General features: G+C 36.4%; 2 protein-coding genes across 2 annotated transcripts; one reads left to right on the top strand and one right to left on the bottom strand.

Moving 5' to 3' along the window:
- Positions 1-269: 269 nt before the first annotated feature.
- Positions 270-11,308, top strand: LOC149742748 (uncharacterized). Its single transcript, XM_089886878.1, has 36 exons — positions 270-443; positions 526-594; positions 852-900; positions 1,324-1,419; positions 2,549-2,683; positions 3,278-3,439; positions 3,544-3,717; positions 3,784-3,861; positions 3,921-4,028; positions 4,096-4,149; positions 4,234-4,341; positions 4,470-4,577; positions 4,647-4,842; positions 5,014-5,280; positions 5,363-5,571; positions 5,631-5,816; positions 5,885-6,062; positions 6,126-6,326; positions 6,386-6,688; positions 6,751-6,930; positions 7,000-7,107; positions 7,174-7,281; positions 7,352-7,486; positions 7,566-7,808; positions 7,884-8,063; positions 8,126-8,233; positions 8,302-8,418; positions 8,478-8,558; positions 8,638-8,754; positions 8,823-8,984; positions 9,055-9,311; positions 9,367-9,475; positions 9,700-9,891; positions 10,062-10,213; positions 10,284-10,418; positions 10,481-11,308. The coding sequence occupies exons 2-36, from the start codon at positions 560-562 to the stop codon at positions 10,739-10,741; spliced, it is 5,292 nt and encodes a 1,763-aa protein (XP_089743004.1). The 5' UTR covers positions 270-443; positions 526-559; the 3' UTR covers positions 10,742-11,308.
- Positions 11,140-24,828, bottom strand: LOC149742747 (importin-5-like). Its single transcript, XM_089886892.1, has 25 exons — positions 24,662-24,828; positions 22,823-22,976; positions 22,288-22,407; positions 21,947-22,049; positions 21,581-21,677; positions 21,415-21,519; positions 20,770-20,892; positions 20,403-20,523; positions 19,902-20,108; positions 19,380-19,504; positions 18,777-18,920; positions 18,341-18,460; positions 17,872-18,003; positions 17,393-17,497; positions 16,983-17,077; positions 16,458-16,623; positions 15,730-15,886; positions 15,015-15,187; positions 14,456-14,599; positions 13,790-13,936; positions 13,234-13,340; positions 12,709-12,821; positions 12,139-12,400; positions 11,825-11,966; positions 11,140-11,702 (listed from the first exon to the last, which is right to left on the bottom strand). Exons 1-25 carry the CDS (start codon positions 24,734-24,736, stop codon positions 11,607-11,609), a joined length of 3,333 nt encoding a protein of 1,110 aa, XP_089743018.1. The 5' UTR covers positions 24,737-24,828; the 3' UTR covers positions 11,140-11,606.
- Between the last annotated feature and the right edge of the window lie 680 nt (positions 24,829-25,508).

Raw genomic sequence — 25,508 nt, 5'->3', positions numbered from 1 at the left:
TTTCTTTTACACGCCGAGACAAGGAGTCAGAATTTGGTAGAAGCAACCCTCAGGCGAAAACGAGCGAGTGGGAAAAAGCGAAGAGATTAAAGAGAAAAGGACAACGATGTTACTGATTGAAGAGAACAGCGGAGAGAAGGGCGGAATGGGAGCGGCAAATTTTCACTTTTTTAGTCGATCGCGCTCGAGCACGACCGTCGCTTGTCGAACCCGGCTTTTCTACAGTAGAATATTTCGGGTTGTTTTAGGACGTTGATTTTGTTAAATTTTACGGATTTCGCGTAGGTTTCATAGGGCCATGCATTTTTACATCTAGGTGTATGAACTTACTGTGATAGCAGGGTGTAGGATATTATACCACAGACAGGAAGCGGGGAGCAGTTTACATCGGGTCGTCTGCGGAAGCTTGGCGGCTCTTTGACGGCGAGATCTCCGTAGTGCCAGTAAGAATTTTTCGATGTCGATACTCTATTCTCTAAAGCGGTAAAATCAGTAACAGCAATTGTAAAACTATGTTTTTTTTAGGATTCGGCCAGTTACGTCAAAAAGAAGAGACAATATGGCGCAATTTGTTCATTTACCGAATAGATACACGTAAGTACTTCGACCACTCAAATAAATATGCTTAGACACTAAACAAAATATAACGTCGAATACGGTAAAAATCTTTATATTTGCCTCAAATTTATTAATAGTATACAAATGATTTTATAAAAGTAGTATTAATATGGCATTTAGTTAGTGCGTCTCAGCCGTTTACGAAATTCCGTAACCGGAAACCGTGACGTCACTTTTAATACTTATTTATTGGGACGAAGGCAACTTTCTAAATGGTAATAAATTATTTTCAGATGGCTGCTGTTCGTGTTGTTCGTTTCTCTGAGTCTGGAAATCAACGCAGTAAGTACCGGGTTACTAGCAACGAGTTTCTTCGCCATTGTGCGGGGGCAAAACGGTTGTCACATACTTATTAAATCAGTTTGTCAAAACAAGAGTGACGTTTGTTTAAACCGTGGTGTTGTTATTATCAAACAAAATTAAGGTTACCGCAAGTTAAAATGGTGCGAAGTTTCGCACATTTTGTAGCTTGCTGTACACAAAGCAGTTAAGATTTTATTCACATTCCATTTTGTAGTTTAAGAATTCACTTCCATAACTATTGATGCATACTCGTAAAATAAAGGTCAATGCGCTTTGCTTCTAATTCCCAGCCATTTAGGTGTACACAGTGCAAAAGCATTTGAAACTATTATTTTATGACCACGAAGTCGTATATATTATGACCGCAACCTGACGCGTACATTTTATGACCGCAATTTCCAGGAGCGATCTATCAAGAAGCTGAAAGGTCCTTGTGGCGGTCGCGATTGTTCAAAGTTGGGGAAATGCGGATTCTGCGTTTCAGAGAAAGGCCGCCGGGTAAGTGCCCTGTTTAATCTTTAAAATGTAAAGCCACCTGGATCAACCGTTTATTTGTCTTTAAACATCAAATTCCGTATTAAAATAACACTCAAACGCGAATTAAGGTTGCTGAACTGATACAACAAAAAAGACGCAAATTCGAGAAAGGCGTTTTTAACTGGTTAGCGATAATTTTAGTTGAAACACCGGCCTTAATATAGGAATATCTCGTCTTTGAAACGCGGCTCATTTCTGATGTATTACAACCGCGGTTTTGCGCGAATTTATCACGCAGTAGGACGAACGAGAGCTTACCAGAAACATAAATATCCCATAGTCACCTCTCTGATAGATTGAGCACAAAGTTAGCTTAAATGCCCAACAGCAGCCGGTCTACTTTATCATTTAGGCCGGGTTTCCGTAGAAAATATACTTCTGCGTCTGAGAGTTGACGTTTATGAGTTACATTTGGTGTGTATTCACTAAATTTTACAAAATACGTTTGTGTATCAGACTCTACGGAGGGATTTTGATTTTTTGATTAACAACTTGGCTATCTCACACCGGGTTTACGTTTTGAAGTAATAACATGGGGGTATCTGCACTATGTCAAACTTCTAATAGAGAACTGTGTTTATGTAGGGAAACGTAATAATTCGGAACTCGTTAACGGCTGTTTTGATTTCGGTTTCAATTATATCAGTGCAGTGGCTACTATAGTTTTTTTCTCTCGCTTGATAATGTGTGGTAATTTTCAAAGAAAAACCGCGGTGGAAATTGTCCAATTGTCAAATTCGTAACGAAAAGGGTCGTCGGGTGGCCGAATTTGTGACCCTTATATTTACCATGGCCCACTTTCCTACATATGAAGATGAAAGAACAGGCGCCTTATTATGTCGTCAAACAAACCGAGAAGAATTATGGCTTACTTAAGTATAATGTAACGAAGGACTGTGCTTTGATATTTCTTAGCGGGTCACTGCATACAAACACAAACATGTAATCCATTTTTGTTTTGTTTTTGTAAAATGAGGATAGTTTAAAATATGTAAAAAACGTTTTGCTGACAATCCGAATTGTGTCAAGGTCGTTTTTTACGTTAATGCGTTTAGTCTTACCACATGCCAGTTGAACTATTTTGTTCCAGGGACCCCCTGGTGCTCAAGGACCGACCGGTCTGCAAGGAGAGATTGGTTTCCCGGGTCCTGAAGGAGTCATGGGCCCGAAAGGATATGGTGGTCTTCCTGGGAGACCTGGGAAAGCTGGAGAGAAAGGAGACAGGGTAAGCTGAAAGTTTAATGTGTAAATACCACTATATTTGGAACAAATATTTTAAGGTTTATATACCTTACAAGCCAAAAAGTTTTTAGTTGGTTAATTAGCAGTAGAGGTTTTAAATTTAGAAAAAAATCTGACCGTGGAGACTAGTCCGAGTGAAATTGTTAATAAAAACACCAGCGATCATATTAATACAAAAAGGTATTCGTTGATCGGCATAAAGCAGAATCATTCGGCGGAGAAGTTGGTTAGGAAAACATCTGAACAAGCAAATAGTTTACCCACTGTCAATCTGTCTTGATGCGCGTGGTTATTTTAAGAACCACTCCTTTCTAACCTTGTGCTCTAGTTTGACTAAGCCCACTGTGTAAATGAGTTTTTCATAAGACCGCTAACGTGTATTCTCCTTTGCATTGACGACAGGCTTTAAAATGTGACCTACTTAACTGTCAGCACAGCAATTCGAAACCCTGTTTTAAGATCGTAATTCAATGAATTGCGCAGACGAGTCGCACAGACCAGGCAATAAACTTAACCGACTGGTACAGCAATTGACTGTCAATTTAATGACAAGTTAAGCAGTAATTGCTTTTTTTAGGGGACTATTGGCGTGCCTGGATATTCCGGGATCAACGGAGTTCCTGGACACCCTGGAGAGTCTGGTCCCAGGGGATATCCCGGTAAAGATGGCTGCAATGGTACCATGGGTGACATGGGACCTGCAGGACCTCCTGGATACAATGGCCTAGATGGATTACCGGTAAGATATGAACAAAATAAAAATTTTCTCAACATGCCTGAATGCTTTGACAGCAATATTTTGTCCTAATTGGCATTGTTGCATTACAAATGATGTCTTTACAGGGTCCTGATGGAATGAAAGGTGCAAAGGGAGAACCTGCTTATGTGAATGTTGAGGACCTTACTAAAGGTGCAAGAGGTGAACGTGGCCACACTGGACCAAAAGGACCTTCTGGAAGACCTGGTACCGCTGGTCCCTTGGGTCCCAAAGGTTACCCTGGCAAACCAGGTCCACCTGTGAGTAAAACTATGTTTTTATAGGGTATGAAAAGCGCTATACCTAAACCAAACTTCTTTTTAAAGGGAAGGCCAGGAAGTAAAGGTCGAACAGGTCCTCAAGGCCATAAAGGAATTGGTTACCAGGGAGAGAGTGGTGAAAAGGTAAAGCACCAAAATAAAAATCGGTTTAAACTTTCAATTCAAGTTACATTTTTTCACAGGGCGAACCTGGCCCTCCAGGATTACCTGGTAGCCCTGGATTTTTGACTGGCCCTCCTGACAGTTTGTTTACACCAATTCCTGGACCACCAGGAAATAATGGGTCAAAGGTAAGTTTAAATAATAGTTAATATATACTTAATATATATGTATTTATAACCATGTATGAAATTACAGGGAATGAAGGGTAATGTCGGCATGCAAGGAGAACCTGGTTACCCAGGATTTGAGGTAAGTTCTATCTGCTCAAGAAAAGAAATTTTATTTAAAAAAATGAAAATGAGAATGATTATGTTTTTAAAATTAATCATCTAGGGAGAAAGAGGAAGATTTGGTGAAAAGGGAGAGAAGGGAGTTCGTGGATTGGCTGGAGGACGAGGACCCACTGGTGCAGCCGGAGTACCGGGTTATGATGGCAGACAGGTACAACATATAAATAGTCAAAGTATGAATGAATGAAAACCATTTAATGAAACCATTCATTCATTTAAAATATGAAACTATTCATTCATATAAAATATGTATAAAGCTAATTTACCTGGTTTTCTTAGGGAGAACGTGGGATGCCTGGAAGAAGTGGAATTGATGGAGCTCCAGGTATGAAAGGGGAGCAAGGAGAGCAAGGTCCAGTAGGAGCAGCAGGTCTTCCTGGATTACAGGTAAAAAATGATAAAGTCTGTAATGAACTGTCTTTGTCATTTTGTCAAATAAAAATTTATGATTTTTAGGGCCTACAAGGACCTATTGGTTCACCTGGGTCACCAGGAAATGTTGGTAAACCAGGTACAGCAGGACCACATGGTCAGCCAGGAATAAATGGTTTTGATGGACCTCCTGGTGAAGATGGTCTACCTGGTCAGATAGGTCTGCCTGGTAACCCTGGTGTGCCTGGTGTTGGTGAAAAAGGAGAACCAGGACAGAAAGGTAGTTAAAACTACCATTTTTTTCCTTACTTTAAAATGAATAATATCCAACTTTTAAACAGTATTTGTTTTGTACACATGTGGTAATGGGCCAACTTACAGTATATTTGTGTATGACCTGATAAAGAAATTGTGTATACATTTAACTTTAACTGAATTGTATGATTTTTAGGTCGTAATGGTAAACATGGTCAGGATGGTGTCCCAGGTTTACCTGGGGAAGAAGGGCCAAGAGGATTTCCAGGTATTTCTGGTGAATCCATTCCTGGACTGAATGGAAGAGATGGCCCGCCCGGATTACGGGGTGAACCTGGACAGCCTGGTGCGAGAGGTGTAGCTGGTGCACCTGGTCAAATTATCACACCAGATGGAGATCATATGGTTGGTCCACAAGGTCCAACAGGAATACCCGGTGTACGTGGTTTAAAGGGTCTCAAAGGTAAAGGAAATATGTTCAGATAAAAAATTTCTTGACAGTGCTAAGTGGTATGAGCTTTATTGATGAACAATTTAACGTACAGGTGTTGCTGGTAGGGATGGTGGCCCTGGAGAAAAAGGAGAGAAAGGGGGTGAATGTGCGTGTCAAGATGCAGTAGGGGAAAAAGGAAGTCCTGGACCTCCTGGCCAAAATGGTCTGCCTGGACTATCAGGGTTACCTGGCATCAGTGGCCAGCTGGGTGAGCCTGGTGAACCAGGAGAATCTGGTGAAAACGGACCAAGAGGATTTGATGTAAGAAAATTGATGTTTTTACATAAGACATACATATGCATTAAACTGTGTTCAATTAGGGGCAAAAAGGAAGAACTGGTGAGATGGGTCCACCAGGTCAAAAAGGTGAACCAGCAACTTTGGTCGGAGATGTTAAAGGAGAACCAGGTGAACCAGGTTTGCCTGGTGGTCAAGGTGAACCAGGGATTGCTGGAATTCCTGGTCAAGATGGCAGATCTGGTAGAAGAGGAGCACATGGAGAAAAGGTAGGTTGTAACCTAGTGTGGTATGAATTATATTCTGTGGTTTTAAAAATATTTTATATTGTTTAAAGGGTGAAGTTGGACCGCAAGGTTTGCCAGGTCTACCGGGTTTAAAAGGTTTCCAAGGACTTAAAGGTAGAGAAGGGAGAGCTGGACAAGATGCGTTTGGTTTGCCTGGTCAAATTGGCTTCAAAGGAGAAAAAGGAGATGAAGGATTCACAGGACCACAGGGTTTTCCTGGATCAAAAGGTTAGAAGCGAGCTTTAAAGCTAGAAAAATTGAGTTATAGCAAATTCTTTTTTGTTTTTATAGGAGAACCTGGTGAGTCACTAGGAGGAGTTGCTCCTAAAGGAGAAAAAGGAGAGACAGGATCACCGGGTAGAGTTGGATTTCCTGGGTTGAAAGGTACAAAAGGAGAACAAGGAAAAACTGGGGTTGAAGGTGTCACCGGGGATGATGGAGAGAGAGGTGACACTGGTGAACCTGGATTACCTGGAGTGCCAGGAGAACAAGGTAAGTTGTTTAATTATTGTATTTTGGTAAATGAAATAATAACTTTTTGTATTTCGTAGGTCTAAGAGGACCACAAGGCGAATCTGGCTTGCCAGGGGTACCTGGTTTATCTGGTGAACGTGGTGTCACTGGTATACGAGGAGGCAATGGTATGAAGGGTGAAAAAGGTAAAGATGGTGTTTCATACCCTGGTCCTTCTGGCCCTGCTGGCCAGAAAGGTGAAGTAGGAGAACCAGGAGCTAATGGAGAGTCTGGAAGCCAAGGATTCCCAGGATTAGTTGGCCTGCCTGGACCTCCTGGATTACCTGGTTTAGAGGGAACTCCAGGTTTAGAGGGTTTGCCTGGAAAAGATGGTTCACCAGGTATATTCATCAACTAATACATAGTTTCCTATTGATATATAATCACATCATGGTCATTCCAGGTGAAAAGGGTGAATCAGCACTTGTTGGAAGGAGAGGTCCACCTGGACCAGAAGGACCAAGTGGTGTTACTGGTCCACCAGGTAAACCTGGGATTAAAGGTAATAGAGGACCACCAGGTTTACCATCAAGTGGTAAACTAAGGGGACCAAAGGGATCAATTGGATCTGCTGGAAGAGATGGTAATTTATCGGATCATATAAACACTTTTAATGTCAATTCAATCCTTTAATTCTGTTATTTTGACACAGGTGAAACTGGTCTTAAAGGTGACAAGGGGTCAACTGGTTTGCCTGGTGAAACTGGTAAACCCGGTCCTGCTGGAGCAGATGGTCTTCCTGGAACTCCCGGTCTACCTGGTATGTTTTACATTACTTCCAAAAATAAGTTTTTAGAATAAACGATAATTCAATATGGCGTTGCAGGACCTCGAGGTGCCAATGGTAGAACTGGACCAAAGGGAAGCGATGGCATAGATGGCTTACCTGGTCTTGATGGTATGTCAGGACTTTATGGCAAAAAGGGAGCTCCAGGTGGGTTTTGCTTTAAGGGATTGATGACTTGGTGCTGAATAGTTGATTTAATGTTTGTGGTTTGTTTCAGGTAAACAGGGAGCGACTGGTCCTCAAGGTTTTAAAGGTGAAAAAGGTTCACTACCTCCGGGTGGTTTGGTCGATGTCAGAGGACAAACTGGTGAGAAGGGTGACACTGGGCCAGTAGGAGAACCTGGACAGCAAGGTAAAATATGATTAAATGCATATGTGGCTCAACGATTGTTGATGTGGTACGATTAATCTAATCTTTAATTTATTTGTAGGTCTTCCTGGACCTGATGGACCCAAAGGAAACAGGGGAAACCAAGGTATTAAGGGTTCCACTGGTGTTTCTGGAATACCAGGAGAATACGGGCGGAATGGTTTACCTGGAGTGGAAGGAGAAAAAGGGGCAAAAGGAGCAAGAGGACGTATTGGACTACCGGGTGTTGTTGGTAGACCTGGTCCCGTTGGCGAAACTGGCAGAACTGGTTCGCCAGGACCTTCGGGTTTTAAGGGACAGAAAGGTAGATTGTTGTAAAGAAATACCGCATAATTTTTCCCTCTTATTTGAATTTACCAAATATTATGTTGTTTTTTAGGTATGTTGGGTGAAGCAGGTCAACCTGGCCTACCTGGTAGGGAGGGAAGTCCTGGGTTACATGGAGAAAATGGACCCAAGGGAATGCAAGGCAGAAGAGGTTTGCCTGGACTAAGTGGATTAGATGGACCATCTGGTCAAAAGGGTGAAAGAGGTGCCATTGGACAATCAGGACCAAAAGGTAAAATGTTTGGTATATTATAAGAAAAATAAGGGCAAAAGTAATGGAATATTGTTCGACAGGTTACCCAGGGTTGGTGGGAATGAAAGGTGGTCGTGGTTTGCCTGGTTTGGATGGACGAGATGGTTTGAATGGTGAACCAGGTCCAAAAGGAAGAGCAGGAATTAAAGGTAAAGTTAAACCATAAGAGTTTTACTAGGTTTGTTGGAAACAGTTGTTTAAATAAACATTTAAATAGGGGAGGATGGATCACCTGGATTTGATGGTTTGGATGGTCGACCTGGAAGAAGAGGAGAAAAGGGGAAACCAGGTGTATCTAATGTTGCGGGTCCACCAGGTGCAACTGGAATTACAGGTAAGAATCTCATAGATTTTAGTTTTAAACAAAAACTTTAATTACCGTGCTCTTTAAAGGTATTAAAGGAGAAACTGGTTTATCCGGTTTACCTGGTGAATCAGGTCCCATTGGGCTTAAGGGGAAGAGAGGCAACCCAGGTTGGTGTTTTCAACGATTTGTATTATTTGCCACTTTACTTAAATGCAATGAAACGACATTGATACATTGTAACCTCAGGACCAGCGGGATTTTCTGGAAGACCTGGTCCAGTTGGTGAACAAGGTTTGCCAGGTTTTCCTGGACCTAAAGGAGAACCAGGTCTACCTGGAGGAGTTGGTATCCCTGGCAGACAAGGTAGGAAAATGTTAAGAATTATACAAAAAAACATTTTAATTTAATATTAATTTGACTGCTTGAAAAAGGTTTACCTGGAAAGGATGGACAAGAAGGGTTTACTGGGCATCAAGGTTTGCCTGGAATCAAGGGAATGCCTGGGTTGCCAGGCCAAAATGGTCTTGATGGTGTTCCTGGTATGCAAGGAGATACAGGACCAGCAGGTTTAGTTGGTCTTACTGGACCTTCAGGTAAAAGTGCTTTAGAATTCTTTCGTAGTATATTTAAAAGATAAAATTTTAAGTTGAAATATGTTTTCAGGCCAAAAAGGAAGTGTTGGATTACCAGGATCTCATGGGTTTTCTGGTGACAAAGGTGTAAGAGGATTTCCAGGAAACCCAGGACGGCCAGGTTTTCCAGGTCTTGTAGGAGAACCTGGGTTCAAAGGTGAACCAGGTAGGTCTATTGAACCAACAGATCTTGTTGCTGGACCAAAAGGAAACACTGGAAAACCTGGTTTACCTGGATCACCTGGTTTGATTGGCAGAACTGGTCTTCCAGGACTACAAGGTTTTAAGGTAAACATTTATTCCAACAAGCTGTGTATAGTGTTTTTAATACTTGTGTGTAAAGGGTGATCAAGGTGAACGTGGTTTGGATGGACGTGATGGAATACCAGGTTCACATGGACAGAGAGGAAATCCAGGCCCTCGTGGCTTTATTGGACCTAAAGGAAGCCCAGGTATTTACTCATATGGTTGACAGTGAAAAACATTTGTTTAACAATACACTTATTAAAAGTTTAACTTCTTGGTTCATCAGCCATATATTTGATTCCGATTACATTTTAAATATGCTTTAGCATTACTCCACAGCTTTTTCTTATCATTATGAAGGTCTTCTTTTCAATGTGTTAATAAACTTAACACATATCATATTTAAATTTTAATGATCCACTGTTCACAGGACGAGATGGAACTCCTGGTCGATCTGGTGTAGCTGGTCCCGCTGGACGTGTTCGTCCTCCAGGCCATCTTATTGTTCGTCACAGTCAAACTGTTTATATACCGGAGTGTCCAGCTGGAATGACTAAACTTTGGGAAGGTTACAGTTTGCTTTACCTTGAAGGAAGTGAAAAGGCTCACGGTCAAGATTTGGGTAAGTTTGGTCATGAAGAAATAGCTTGATGTATAATTTTTATAGAACAAATGTTCTATGATTATAAGTGCAGGCTAACATAACATTAAATCATATTAAAACACAATATGTGCATGAATTGGAATAACGCTAATAGGTTTTCCTTTACTGAACAATTTATTTTACCTCAGGTCAAGCGGGGTCTTGCATGCCACGATTCAACACGATGCCATTCATGTACTGTAACACACAAAGTGTGTGCAAGTATGGAAGTAGGAATGATAAGTCATATTGGTTATCCACCACAGCTGCTATTCCTATGATGCCCGTTTCTGTTGATATGGTAATGTATTGATTCAAGAGTGTATTGTAACACTATGTATGTTGATTAAAATAACTTTCAAATTTAATAGGTTCCTGAATACATCAGTAGATGCTCAGTGTGTGAATCATCTTCAATTGCTATGGCAGTCCACAGTCAAGATATGGTAATTCCACCTTGCCCAGAAGGATGGAAAGGAATCTGGCTTGGCTACAGTTTTGCTATGGTAAGCACTGAGTGAATTCCTTTGATGCAAATCGAGCTAATTGTCATTTAATTGATCAACAGCATACAGCGGCTGGTGCTGAAGGTGGAGGTCAGTCTCTATCCAGCCCAGGTTCTTGCTTACAAGACTTTCGTGCAACACCTTTCATAGAGTGTAACGGTGCAAGAGGTCACTGCTTCTTCTACAACAACCAGTACAGTTTCTGGCTTACAACAATTTCTGAGGAAAATCAATTTGGAACACCTGAAATGGAAACGCTGAAAGCTGGAAACTTACGAACAAGGGTTAGTCGATGCCAAGTGTGCACACGGTTGAATCAGTGAAGAGTTCCCATTGGGAACAAGGAAACTCTTTGAGCACACTAACTCAGTTCAAAACAAAACCGAGAACAAATTCTGCTCACACATATGCCTTGTAGCCAACAATCATTGCATTTTTCCATTAACGCCATTCAGCATATACTTTACATTGAGTTGGTTTGATCGTGTGCGTATGTTGCCAATTGTCCAATACCACTTTCAGGGGACAATGCTTTTAACTAATATCATTCAAACTGAATGAGGCAGTATTCAGCACAATACAGCATACTTACAGTGTTTGTTGTTTCTGTACATAACGTGATTTTTTACTGTTATATCATTTATACCTTTATAGCGAATCTCTTTCCTTCCCTAAAAATACTGAACCAGCTACCGGTGCCTTGATAGCAAACCCACGTCAGTCAGGAGAATATAATTTATTTTAAAGGCAACGTTAATTTTTCTGACCGCCCGTTTTTTCAACCTCCCATGCTATAAACGTACAATAGTTTATAACTACACATGCTTACTCAAACCGTTGTTTCATTTTGTGTGCAACTATGCCCGAGTTAAATTAAATGATTTACACGAGATGTGGTGTCGTTGCAGTGTGTCAATGTTAAATTTAACCCAACAGTTAAGTTATAAAAACGTTAGCGAATGCCTAGTAAAGTGGGCAATGCAAAATTTGCATAAAACAATTCTTTCATTGGTTTCATTTAAGGCAGTAGAAACATGAAATAGAGAAAGTAGTAAACGGCCAAGTAAAAAATACAGAGTCTGTGTCCCAGACCACCTCACGGCGCTGAAAGTAGAGATTAGTTCCACCTTAAGATGAAAAAGCAGGGCTAAAGACATGCTGAGGGGTAGGACTTGCTTCTAAGTAATTTTAAGAAGCGTGTGAAGACAAGAAATTGTTCAACGATTGCAGTTTTGGAGTATCTAGCTGAGAAAGGCTGTTGTTCCAACATTCAGTGGCAGACATCTAGTAGTGAAAATAGGTTTATATTAAGAGAAAAAAAAATGAACAATAAAAAATGCAATTATTACAAGCATTTAATTTGCATATTACGACATAAAACGTCGCCTAAAATTAAAACAGCTAACCTGAATTTGCTTGCAGACAACAATTAAACGCTCTGCAACATCTGCACATTCTTCAAATGCTTCTCCATAAACTGCGTCAGCAATCAAAGAAATAACAGCTGGCAAGTTGCTGTTATTTTCACCGAGTACAACTTGGTTGTTGCTGCGATAAACTGTGATTAGATCAAAGAAACAGCTGGTATAGTGTGCAATTTGAAAGGTAGCAAAGGTCATAAAATGTTCCAAAATGTATATAATTTGAAAATCAAAATAATACAAAGAAATAGAAAAGCAAGGAATTCACATAAAAAATTACACATATTTTTATTTCATACCTTTCTATGAGGTCGCATACAAAGCGATAAACATGCGCTGCTTCTTCCTTGTCTTCAGTCACAGGTAACCACGACAACCATAGCTGCAGAAGTTGCGCCACGGCCGCTTCGGATCCCAGAATAGCTGGACAGTGCCGAAGAATTTTCCCGACAGCTGAGATGCAGTTTTCAAGAGGTGCGAGGTTCTCGTGAGCAAGAGGTTGATTCTGAACTCCTCTTCCATGAGGACCTTCTATCACTCTCTTTAAGCGAGGTATGGACTCTAATTTATAGAAGGTTAATAAAATATTATTGCATTTTAGTTTCATAAAAAAGACCCATGTTTAGTGTAACCATCACTAGTTAAAATCTTACTTTGCTTTAATTTTGTCTGTACAGTGTAACGGTCTTGCCTTTTATCGAAAACACATTTCTTCATTGTTTTATCAATAAGTGTGTTTAACAAATGTTGTTTACTGTTACTAGCCGCCTTTTGGCTTTTATAAACTTTACCATTCTTCATTATCGTAATTTGTGACCGAAAAAAGAGAAATAAGTTTCATTTATTCAGATACACAACAGAACTAGTACCTGTAATAGCAGCATAGTATGCTTCACTAGCACATGACGCCATTACACCAACCCCATAAGCTGCTGCTTGTCTCACTTCAGGTGATTCATCCTCAATATATGTAATTAAAGGCCTGTGAAGATAAATAGTGTAGGGTCGTGTTATAAGTATTGTCGAGTCTCTACAATACTTATCTTTTTTTACATGCATTAAATATATAAGGCCAAATGAAATAGTCAAGCTGTCAAGGTATTGTATAAATTATACTTTTACATAAATACATTAAGGGTATATGCTGCCACCAGTGTTGGGGATCCTTTGAACTTTTAGGCTAATATCTCCAACCTATCAGTAAGACAGTAACTAATGTTCAAACTATTCTCTATACAGAACAGACCACAAAGTTACATAACCCAATAACTCATATTGTGGCATTGAAGTTTATAAAATAGGAAACTACTTAAACTAGTATTTTGTGATATAACTTTTAAAATTGCTCATTGAATAAAGCCTATCCATGTTACTACAGACATGTTACCGTTTACCTCACAAAGACATCTTGATACTTTATTGACTCAGGACTCGCATATTCAATGACGTCATCAAACACACAAAGCGACCACTGTCTGTCTGCCCACGGTCGGTCACTTTCCTGAACAAACATGTACAGCATGAAACTATGGCACAAAACACAACTTTTAGGTGATGCTAGGATAAGAACTTGGTGGGGATAATAAAAGAAACAAAAAATTAAGAGTGGGATGTTTTAAAATGTTTTAGTCTGTGTGAAATGTGAACATACACATCACACATGTAAAGATAGAAAAAGGCACTCAGAGTATTTGGCAAACAAATTGCCTTCTAACTGCTGTTTTGTTAAATATTTTTGAAACATGCACAACAATTGCTACATGTAAGATAAAAGATAATCTGAAGAGTGTAATTTAACAGGTATGGTGGCATTGATGCAAAAGCAAACATGAAAAACTATTACAACTGGAACAAATATAAAAACACTAGTGACAAAATTTGAGTGTAACTTAAAAACATACCACTTTTTTCTGCTTTATCAAAATGAATAAAAAGAACAGAAATACTCACAAGTAGCTTTGCATAATGAGGAAGAAGAACATCGAATAGGGGAAGAACTTCTGCGCGGAGGACTCCGAACAAAGAATGAAGAATATCGGCAACTTTTGATAAAATGTAAACATCTTCTTGATCCTCATCTTGTAAGGTTTCTTCAATCTGGAAAAGAAGAAGAATTAGTTTGATGTTGCAAGGTAACAGAATGACATAATATGGTATCAATTGCGAAAGCAAGCTGTGGACCATAGTTCGTGAAATGCCACATTTGACCTAGTTTGGGCATTGTTTTAAGTTTTAACACATCATGAAGGCACAGGGCTTTCAAAATCCACAAGGACAAGGACACAAGTTTAAAGCAGAATATCAAACAGTTGTTTCTAAGGGAAAATACAAGTTCACAATTACTAAAACACTTATTTGCTTATTTTCATAGTTGTAACACCGAAGACAGTTTTTTTATCATTACCAGCGCTATATGTTAAAAAGTACTACCATTAATTTCTTTTTTAAATATCATGAATTATTATAAATAAAGACAATAATACATCAATAACTAAAATAAGGTTACATCGATCAGCGTTATCATAAAATAAGAATAATTTATCAGATGCCATTCATTACCTTGACAAACATTATCCGAATTTGCAACAGAAACGTGAATTGATCAAAGTAAAATACCTGTTCATCATAATCTTCATCAGCTCTCTTCATTTGTCGTTCTGCTGCTCGATCAAAATGTTGATTAAGCATTGTTTGAATGATCTGTGTCAGTTCTTGATACTGCTCCATTGAAAATGATCCTCTGCCTCGTAATTCAATACACTGGTAGAAATAAAAATACGGTAAATCCGGGGAAACGACAAAATAGTGCATTTTATGAAGGATAAATTGTGTGTTACATTTTATGAAGGCTTGCTCTTAAGGCCTACAAATCAAATCACTAAGTCGTTAACTATATAAAAGAAGTTAAATGTATTTTATTTGGTTAAAACTTCAGCTAATCACACAAAAACATAGTCCTAAAATTGCTAATCTTGTTTTTAAGAAGCGGACACAGCAAAAATGAAATCACATAGAAAACTTAGTATGGGTGTATGACTGGAACTAGGTAGTTCACAGCTGCACATAAAAATATGTAATAAAAAGTAACATTTTTTATGCTTGTGTTTATACAATACTTGAAAATAAGATTCAAATATCCTGAATTGATAAAATTATGATTTAAATATCCTTCTACCTTGGCTAGTGACTCCATTGAGCTCGTTAAAACATCTTTGTCGGGTTCATCTTTCACTGCAGATAAAAGGTGGGGAGCGATATATGTCCATATACGGTCAACGTACTCCTCACCGCGGAGGGCAGCACACTCCAGCAAGTAAGGAAGTGCCTCGCTTGCAGATGAACGAACTCGTAAAAAATATATGTTAAGGAAAAGTTGTTTTATTGTAATTTTAATGCATACTTAATGTTTGGATGTCATTTCTAAGAAGAAAGTTGTTTTTTTTTCATTGTTACCGAATACCTAACAATTAGAAACACCCAAAATAATGATACGCAAGTCGATAAAACGTCACTAGCGAATTTTAAGACAGCATTTTAGAAGAGGTTTTTTATATTTGCTGTCATTTTTTTACCAGAGAAAAATACAACATTGTTTATAAGTGGTTTACTACTGTTGTTGCTTGAAAATTGCATTTCTGTTAAAACCGTAAACTTTATTACACCAGTGTTCACGTAAAATGAGAACATATTTCAAGGTAGTTTAGATTTATATCCATTAAAATTTAAAAACATGTATATATCAAATTATTAAGTATATAGATTATAATCATAAATATAGAATCATAGATATATAGATATATAGATATATATACAATATAATATATTATAATATAATCATAGATATATATATATATACATTACAATATATTTAATAAAATTATGAAGGATATCATCATGAAAGTAAAACTTGAGTAGTGGAACCATCAGTTTAACAACATCCTCCACATAATCTACAAATCCTTCCTTCAATTCACGAGCGTAACACACCAACATCTCACATGCAGTCGATTTCTCTTCCAAACCAGCAGTTTTGATGCCAAAGCTTTGCTGAGGAGGAAAAATTAGGATGTCGGTATTATTAATGTTATGTAGTTGGTGTGTATATATAGTAGGGTGGAGGAGGATGGGACACATTTTCACTTTATTTTCTTGTATTATTTGGTAGCAAAAGAAAAAACCTTCAAAGAATTATAAAGCAGGACAGCAGGTCTTCACTACTTCCATAAATCGTTGTTAATTGTTTAAAATATGATCTAGGTTTTAAAATATCATGTGCTAAATGTGTCCCGTTTTCCCCCCTCCAAAATACCAAAGATTTTCTTACCATCAATTTTAGGCTTAAATATCGAACAAATTTTCTGTATTAAAAATATTAGGAAAAAAACATTTTAAAAGCATGGTCTATTTCTAAACAAAATTGTGTTCATTAAGTGCTTTGTATGACAATTGACAACAACAATTTATATTAGAAATAACCAAAAGCATTCGCAAATATACCTGTCATACTAACCACAAAACATCAAAAGTATGTTAAATAATATATTGGCCTTTGTCTTAAACAAATTTTGACCCAAAACACAACAAAAGCTGAATAGACATCAGGATTATCTTTCGGCACCTGTCCTCCAAGTTTAATGAACTCCCATCCATCGTTCTCATCCAGGTCCTCTGCATCCTGAGAGTCGAGCATCGTAACTTCAGGTTTAATTGATGCAGCCTTCATCAGAGGTCCCATCACCACGGGAAGATATTGGACAAACTTTTGACCAAGCAGTTTGCAAATTCTAAACAGGCATTTTATAAAATGAATGATAGTTATATATCCTCACATGGCAGACTAAATAGATGTTACAATGCAGCCATGGTCTATTTCAGACCAGTACTGCCAGCGACCTATAAGGTACTTTGTATTTAACTGTTTTATTTGAATTTTTCTGTATAACTTATTACTTAAAGGTGGTAATATAAAAAATAAAATAAAAAAATTAAATTCTGATAGAGAAAAAAGCTTGAGTAAAAAATCATATCTCATTTAACTTATCTTTGTTGGAAAATCATTATTTTTTTAATTCTATTTTTTTAGCAAAATAGGTTGAATGATTTTTCTGATAAGTTTAAAAAACAAATATATTGTAAGTCTAACCTGGTCCATGCACTGATCATATATGATATTTGTGGATCGTCATCTTGCCACGACTCGATGTTTTCTTGCGTGGCTAGCAGTTGTTGCATGATTTCCTGCATAATGTGGGTAATAAATATAAAAAATAAAGAAAAGATAGATGCTTGCCACTTGTATATAATATAGGATATAGAATGCTTGTCATACACTACCCATGAATTAATGCAAGAAAATATTAAAAGGGCATATGTGCATGGGTTAGCAATACAAATTATTCATATACAAAACATTGGTATTAAACGCAGTCAAACTTACTTAGATTAAGCATATACAGCTTGGTCTCATTTTAAGTTTACCTTTTAAGTTACATGAAATTGAGTTTAGGAATATAAAAATTTATAATATAAGTTATGAGATTACAATATATTTACTTCAGCATCTGGCATAAACTTCTCCGATCCAACAGCGAGTCCAATAAGACTGATACATTCGATTGTTTTACCTCGGAGCATTCGTAATTCATTGCTTTTTGCATTCTATTGCATGAAAAGAATATTTTTTAAAAAAATAAAAAAAACAATATGTCTTTGCCATTTTGTCTTTGAAATGTAACCTTAAGGTTTTATTTAAATGTAAAATTCTAAAACCACAAGTTTAACCTATATAACTTAAATTTATCACATACTTTTAAACCTGTTACCCTTAAGCAATGGTTCTTGGCATATAATTCAGACCCTAACTCTCACAATCAAATTTAATATTTCGATTTTTTCAATTAAAGACTTGGAATTGTTGACTTTGATTTATCAAGAAAACAAAGCTTTAAGTTGGCTAAACATTAACCTAGTTGACTTTTAATCTAACAGTATCTGATACCATTTAAACCGACAAATATAAAAAGCCAAATTACCGCCATTATGTATTTAAGTGAAGGCATGAAACGGTCATAGAATAAAATAAATTTCTCTTCTGCTGTGTCTGCCACCGCAGCTATGGTTGTCGTGATTTGCTCGAGAACAAGTTTTGTCCCTTTTTGCACCAACTGTGGGGAATGTAGAGTTTGTTTAAAAATTAAGTCAGCAAACTTTAAAAAACACTTTTTTTATTAAATGTATAATGTAGACTGGGTAAATTCTCTATTATCATACAGTTAAAAGAATAGTCATGTTTCAAAGGGGCTAAGACTTTAGTTTTTAGAAAACTTTACATGAAACTTATTTTCAATCACTGTACAAGATAAACTAAAAAGGGTAAACGAAGAATAAGATTTTAAAAAATCCAAAACTGCTTATTTGTGGTGTTTCTGAAAACACCTTGTATCACAGTGCTGGGTATACTAATAAAAAAAAACAATATATATATTGACGCATGTCACTTACTTCTTGTATTTGTGTAGAGAGAACCTGTTCTAGTTTCATACACAGTGGATTTAAATATAGGAGGAGGATTGACTTGGGACAATCCTCTACAAAGTTTACCAAAGCTGCTCCAGCATGTGCCTGGGAAGTTAGTGAGATTATTACTAACCAGTGTTGAAAGTTAGAGTTAGATGCTTTGCTTATCCTATGTAAATCTCTTCTATGTAGATTAAAAGTATTTTTCACATTTCAGAAAATGAAAAAAAATGAAATAATTATTTTGTGTAAGTTAATAAATATAGTAATTATTTTTGGATGAGAAGAAGTTTCAGATTTACCTAAGAATTTATAAATATTTAAAATAAGATTACATTGTTTTAGTTGTAAGAGGCTTTCCTAATGTTTGACTTAAATGGTTTTTAGAATATTTTCAGTTTGGACGGAACCAAATACAAACCTGTACTCGAGGGTTGGCTACATCATCTAACACATTACATAGTGAAGGAACTATTCTTGCGTGACATTGCTTTTGTATTGTTGGTGCAAAGTCTGTGCACATTTGACCAGTTGCATTACAAGCTGCATACCTCACTCTGGGGTGCTGTGGAAAAATTGTAGTGATTATAAACATTACCACAAAAAATGTAGAGAATTATGATAAAAAAAACGTTTTTTACCTAAAATCAAACAGAAAAATTGTTTGAAACTATATTACCAAGGTAAAAATTTAAACGAACCACACATAAATTGTGAGACTTGAGAAAAAACCAGGTGTGTTGAAGAGTTCTCAACATTCACCAATTATAATAATTTATAGAAACGTTTGGACGTTTGTTGACATTAAAAATGTAAAATTGAAGTTTTACAAATTTAGCGTATGGCAAAAGGTGCGAGCCTTGGCCTTAAAAGTGTCAGTCCAGTGAACTATATAATATGTAGTAGTAATATAATACCTGTTTTAAATAATTTTTTTTTTTTTTTTAATGACAATATTTTTACTATCATGAGCACGCCTAGAGTTTAATGAACTTTTATTTATTTTTAGTTTGATATTCTTTACCGCGTCATTTAAGTAAGGCAAGACAGCATTGACAATTTGTTCAAGAATTTCTTCCATGTATTTATGGCAACCTTCCCCAACAGCAGATATCGCCATCAGACCTCCATGTCGGTATCTCCAATCCTCTGGATGGAATGTTATGATTAACAACTTAGGTTTAAGTTTGAAACTCAAAGGGAGAAATTTAATAAGAGTTTAAAAGTGGATCATTTTAACTAGCTCTACCTTTTTATGTACTTCATTACCATATTAGTGATTTAATGTCTTATTGTGGGACAATTAATAGTGTAATTTGTAATTGTTTTACACATTTAAGTTTTAACTTTAAGTGGTAGCATTTTCGTTATTTTACTTTGCCTAACAAACTAATCATTTCATCCTATATTTTATGGGTAGAGGTTACGGCCGTGATATGACATGTTATGAGACCTGTTGGCCAGAGTTCATCGAAGCAAAAAATTATATATTACTTATTATAAATACAGACTTTGTTTACCATTATGCAGGATCTTAAATAATTACCGTTTTGTAGCATGGGGGGAACAGTGGACATAATGTGGGGGAGTATGGTCTTTCCTCCGAGAGCGCAAGCAAACCGGTCGATGGCGTTTTCTCCCGCAACAGTGTTTGCATCGCCCTCCTCATCCTCTGCATCATCAGCGACTGACCACTCCGCAAGAGCATCTTCATCCTCATCAAGATCAATCATGAGAGCCAACATCTGGGGAACTGGATGGATAAATAAAAAGACAGATTAGTAAATAAGAAAAAAAGAAAAAGATCAGCTAAGTCACAGGTTAATTATTAAAAAAAGGAAATTCATTCTACTGTTTTCTATTACTCTCTCCCCTTTGAAAATGTGGCTTTTGAAAAATGTTTCAGAATTTTATTAACCTTGAAAATGTTTCAGAATTTAAAAACAACTAAATGGTCAGATTTTAACAAGAATAATACACTGATTCAATAGTGTAGCAAGAAGTGTGTCATTAAAAATGACTGTATCGAGTACAATACTTGACTAACTTATAATTGGTATGATGGCTTTCTGCTTTCGAATAAGGCCCGGCGCAGTTTCTGACAATGTCACAATCGCTTCAAGGGCAAGCTGCCTGATGCTGTTTTCCAATTCAGCATTGCCAAGAACCTAAGTTGCACAAGAAATTAGAAGTTTATTACTTAGGAATGGTAAAGAACATATTTTATGCCTTGCAATAAAATGGGCTAAATGGCTGCACAATATATGTTAACATTTTTTTATTTTTAAACAAGCCATTTTACTTTAGGTTGCATTATAAAATATACCTATCTAATGTTTAATCAGAGCTATTAAAACACATTGTATCAGCAGTGATGTTAAAGCAGCATTGCAGAAGGCAAACCATATATCTACCTTAAGGCAAGTGGTTAGTAGAGGTTCAACAAAAGGACGAACAACTTTCGGAGCATCTTCACATAACTCAACCAAGCTTTTGAGAACAACATCTTTGTCTTCGGATGCGCTGTCCTCTGCTGCCTGAAATTTGAAGTTAAGTTTAGAATCAACTGAATCAGAACATAATGTGCGGTATGAATAATTACACAAACTTTTTGAAAAAAAAAAAACAGAAAGCATATTAATTAACAAAAATATTAAAAAAATATGATTAAGCTATTTTTATGTGATGTTTATGTTTGAAAAATGCTCTTCTGGTAAAAACATTACTTTGTTGCTGGTTGTTAGTAAAATACAGTCTTCATCAGAGAAGCAAATTTTAAGCTTTACATTACATGAGGTAACTACAACAGCAGAATCTGAATGGTATATTTTTAAATTTTATAAATATTAAATTTTATATAATTATTAAATTTTATAAAAACAACTTTATAACCATAAAATAGGTTACATAGGTTGATATGTTAATGGTACTTATCTCATTCTTTTGTTTTCTTCAAATATGCTACTTGTTTGTTGTTTATGTTATGTTACTTTTAATGTACTTATATATATAGATTTATAATATTGCTCCTTTTAAAAAAATCTACAAGCTTAATTTACCTGTATAACAGCAGGCATTAGTTCTTGAAAATGCCTCAACAATTGATTAGAAGCTGTGTTAGTAAGAAGGAATGCCATAGTAGCTTGCGCTGCAAGAAAACGGATCTGTGGGAACAATGAAACTTATGAGTCACCGCCCATATTTCACTAATATTGCACAACATACCGAAGGCTGTTCACTGGCCATCATACATTGTCCCAGCATTTGTCGAATAACATTTTGATAATGGTCTTGTTGGTTTCCAAAAATACCAGGAAATTGGCTGAAAAATCGAACAGGTTTGTTGCTAAAACTGTATGGCCATTGCTTTATGTATATCATTTATTAATTGAGTTACTTTGAAACTATAATATATACACAGCGCTAAAAATTAAAATTTTATAAACAAATAACCATTTGCTGTATCATTATTCCAACTGTTTAGTGTCTGGGTCACTTTTATCAACAAAAACTGAGCATAAGAACAAACACACAAACATTAACTTAACAACTGCTATTTTTAAAATGAGCGAGTTCTATAATTAAAAACACCTGAACACATGTAGTGGTATTTCTTTCATGCCAGGATCCGTTGAATTGACACATCCAAACATAAACGTCAACACCTCAGGCCAGTGGTTATTACCATTTGCATCTGCGGAGATTTTAAGTTTTAACAGGAGTCATTATAAACTATAGCAGTAGCGCATACTTACAGTATAACATCATATACTGTTTTGTACAGATATGTAACTACGAGTAAAAATTACTTAATGTGGTCATGACTCAGAAATACATAACACAATTATACATATTAACATAACTGACAATTTTGATTGCAAATAAATAATAGAACTGATATATAATATGTATTCAATTCTAGGCAGGTATACCAATGGATTTTCTTGCAAGCTCAGACAAGCAGTCTGCTTTTTTCCTCCTCAGGACAGAGTTTGTTTCTTGTTTAATGCAATCTATTACTTGAGCTCTTAGTTTTGGTTGCATATCCGCATCTGGTGAAGAAGTGAATTTATTACATTAACAAACAGTACAGTAGGCTGTTATAAATATTTTACTTTTAATAACAAAATTAGGATACCCAAGACTAAGATCAATTCCGGCCCATTGAATGATTTAAACAGATTTTTGCTACTTGTCAAAGTTGTCATCTTACCCTAATCAAGGTTACATATTACAATAAATCAACCAAAACAGAACAAAGATAACATGTTTTACCAATAAATACAACATTAGTTTTTCCTCTTTCATACAAAAGTTTTAGGAGACTATGGTGTTAGCGTTGTTATATATATATATATATTATTATTATGCTGATAAGTGATGATCATGATAAAAATTGGTACAGAGATCAAAAGCAGTGTACAACAATTTTCTAATTCAAATGCTATATCAGAAACATATTTTTACCCATTTGACCAAAACTTTCATTGTAACTAGAAGTTATGATGCGACGTAGAAGAATAGCAGCAAGAGTGCTGGTTTGTAAACATTGTTCTTGAGTGCAAAGTATTTCTACAAGCAACATAAATCTGTTGACAAGTGGCACCTCTTCATATTCTTTCTGGAGGGAATTTTATATTTTATAATAGATATATATTTGTTAGTGTGGAGAGTTAGGTTATGTGCAATCTATAAGAGTATGTATAAGTTTAAGCTGTAGTACTATAGCTGGTCAACTGTAAAATTTTTGATCTTAAAATATAAATTTCCTGGTCCTCCCTGATACTCACTGCAAAATTTTGGCAACAAAAATGGTCGTTCGTGTAAAAAGGTGTGTATCAGTAAACATAAGAAACATTTTCAAACCAATAATTGAGTGGCTAGCTGTCTTATTAAGGGCCAGCCAATCTATTATAAAGTCACATTTTTGTTGTTAAACTGTTTGCATTTGGTTAGCAATGGTTTATCATAGCAAAGAAACAAACGGATTGGTACGCTGCTCCCGGTGGCTAATAAAATTTTGGTATATTCGTTAGGTTATCCTGATGAGCGCTGTATAACTTAAAAAAAAAAATTAGGCGTCTGCAGAAAATTAACATAAAAAAATGGGAGAGAGTGGATTTTGCGGGCTTCACCATATTTTCCATAAAAGCCATCATCATGAATTAAACAAAGAATCATTATATACATTATAGAATGAGTTACTACTTTTGATTATATTGTTACAGATTAGGCAATTTGTTAGGGGCTAGTAGTTGAAGCTTTTAATTTTCACTGGCACAAAAAATGGGGCGAAACAAGAATATAATCTGCCATGTCCTATAAATAACATATCGCTATTGCGAATTAATGAATCGTTAACCTTGCGCAAGGCAAGCGAATTGCCATGATAAAGCATTTTTTTTTAAATTTATTGTTTTTTTATGTTTAAAAATTATGTGATACCGGAGGAACAATTGGAAACCAAATTGTTCACTAGGCACCTGCGACCAGAATACAAAGTGATTTATGTTCCAGCAAAGAGTATAATATGCAAAGAATAAACGTCAGCATAATTTCAATTATAGAACTGAGGGTGACACTAAAAGAGGGAAAAGGGAAAAGAGGGAAAAGAGGGAAAAGAGGGAAATCGACACTAAAAGAGGGAAATAGGGAAAAGAGGGGAAAGGGGAAAACTTGCATTCCTAAAAGAGGGGAAAAGGAAAAGAGGGAAAACAGGGAAATGCTGCTTGGTAAAAAAAATTAGATTTTTTTATATTTTATTTACTTAACTTTGATAATTAGAAAAAGGGAACAGCAGAAAATTAATACTAACAAGGGAAAAGATGAAAAATAAAGAAAAGAGGGAAACAGGGAAAAGGAGGGGCGAAAGGAAAACAGGAAAAAAGGGAAGAGGGGAAAACTGTCTTTCCTCTTTTTCCTGTTTTCCCTCTTTACGGCTGTTCCCATCTTTTCCCTCTTTTCAACTGTTTCCCTGTTTTCCCTCTTTTTTTTACTTTTTATCTTTTCCCTTGGGTTAGTATTGATTTTCTGCTGTTCCCTTTTTCTAATTATCAAAGTTAAGTAAATAAAATCAAATTTAAAAAATCTCGTTTTTTTACTAGCAGCATTTCCCTGTTTTCCCTCTTTTCCTTTTCCCCTTTTATAGAAATGCAAGTTTACCCTTTTCCCTCTTTTCCCTATTTCCCTCTTTTAGTGTTACCCTAGAACTGAATATACTTGTTGAATAGGTGTACTGTCATCGAATACATATATGTGTAATCTAATCGAATGGGAAAATAGATCTGTTTACGTGGAATAACTTACTTCAGCTGCATTTCTCGTGTCGTTATTGCTGGAGTTTATTCCAGTTAAAATTTCACGAAATTTACCAACGGTCATGTTTGTAAGGTGACAGATCCTATTCCAAACACCAATTTTAAAACCTATAAAGAGAGTAATTGCTTAATATACCAAAACGTGATGTTAGGTAAATCCTAATCACATTTTCAAACTTGTAATCTGTAAACCTATACCAGCAGACGGCACACATACTCCATATTTATTTCCCCATAACAGCGGCGTGGAACTTCATATCGTATAGAAATCCAAACTTGGTTGCCGTCGTTTAAAAAACGGGGACAACATTTTACTAGGTGTCAAAATATGCAAGATTTACGTGAAAATAGCGTTTATACAGTGAAGATTGAAGGAACCTCTGGGTTAAACTAGCATGCACATAAATTGTTCATTGCTAAAAAGCGTAAGGCCAGGTTTACAGTTGTTTTAGATTGTTCATCTGGGTGTCTAATCATAGTTAGTCACTTTGGGTTAGTAAGAGTATTATTCAACCAGAGATGCCGTAAGTGTCGTTTTGTATCTCTGGTTTAACCAAAAAAAATACGAAGAACGTAAAAAAAGCGAGACCGACTGTTTCTGTCTTACGATATTGCGTCATAATGAGTGTGTAAACGAACAATGAGAGAGAGAGAGGTAAGTTTGTAAACGAAGTCACGAGATCTCCTCGACTAAAATTACGCGATCGAGTTTGGTCTGTTACTGTTAGTAAGTAGTTTATAGGTCAATTGTAACGCGGATAACCATATAACAAAGTAAGGAACAACTATAGAGTCAACAGCAAGGAAGTTGGTGTAAAAAATCGACCAAAGGCAGC

The sequence above is a fragment of the Ciona robusta genome, chromosome 1 (genome assembly GCF_009617815.1).
Source record: "Ciona robusta chromosome 1, ASM961781v2".
Taxonomy (NCBI): Eukaryota; Metazoa; Chordata; class Ascidiacea; order Phlebobranchia; family Cionidae; genus Ciona; species Ciona robusta.
This window is presented reverse-complemented; position numbering and strand designations above follow the sequence as displayed.

Bases quoted from the DNA above. Each gene is read 5' to 3' on its own strand.
- LOC149742748 (XM_089886878.1), top strand. From the start codon at position 560: ATGGCGCAATTTGTTCATTTACCGAATAGATACAC. The intron at 8,064-8,125 runs GTAAAATGTTTG...ATTGTTCGACAG, and splicing joins TGGACAATCAGGACCAAAAG to GTTACCCAGGGTTGGTGGGA. The intron at 8,419-8,477 runs GTAAGAATCTCA...TGCTCTTTAAAG, and splicing joins AGGTGCAACTGGAATTACAG to GTATTAAAGGAGAAACTGGT.
- LOC149742747 (XM_089886892.1), bottom strand. From the start codon at position 24,736: ATGACCGTTGGTAAATTTCGTGAAATTTTAACTGGAATAAACTCCAGC. The intron at 13,341-13,789 runs GTGAGTATTTCT...ATGTTTGTTCAG, and splicing joins CTCATTATGCAAAGCTACTT to GAAAGTGACCGACCGTGGGC. The intron at 11,967-12,138 runs GTATGAAATAAA...AGTTTATCGCAG, and splicing joins GTATGCGACCTCATAGAAAG to CAACAACCAAGTTGTACTCG.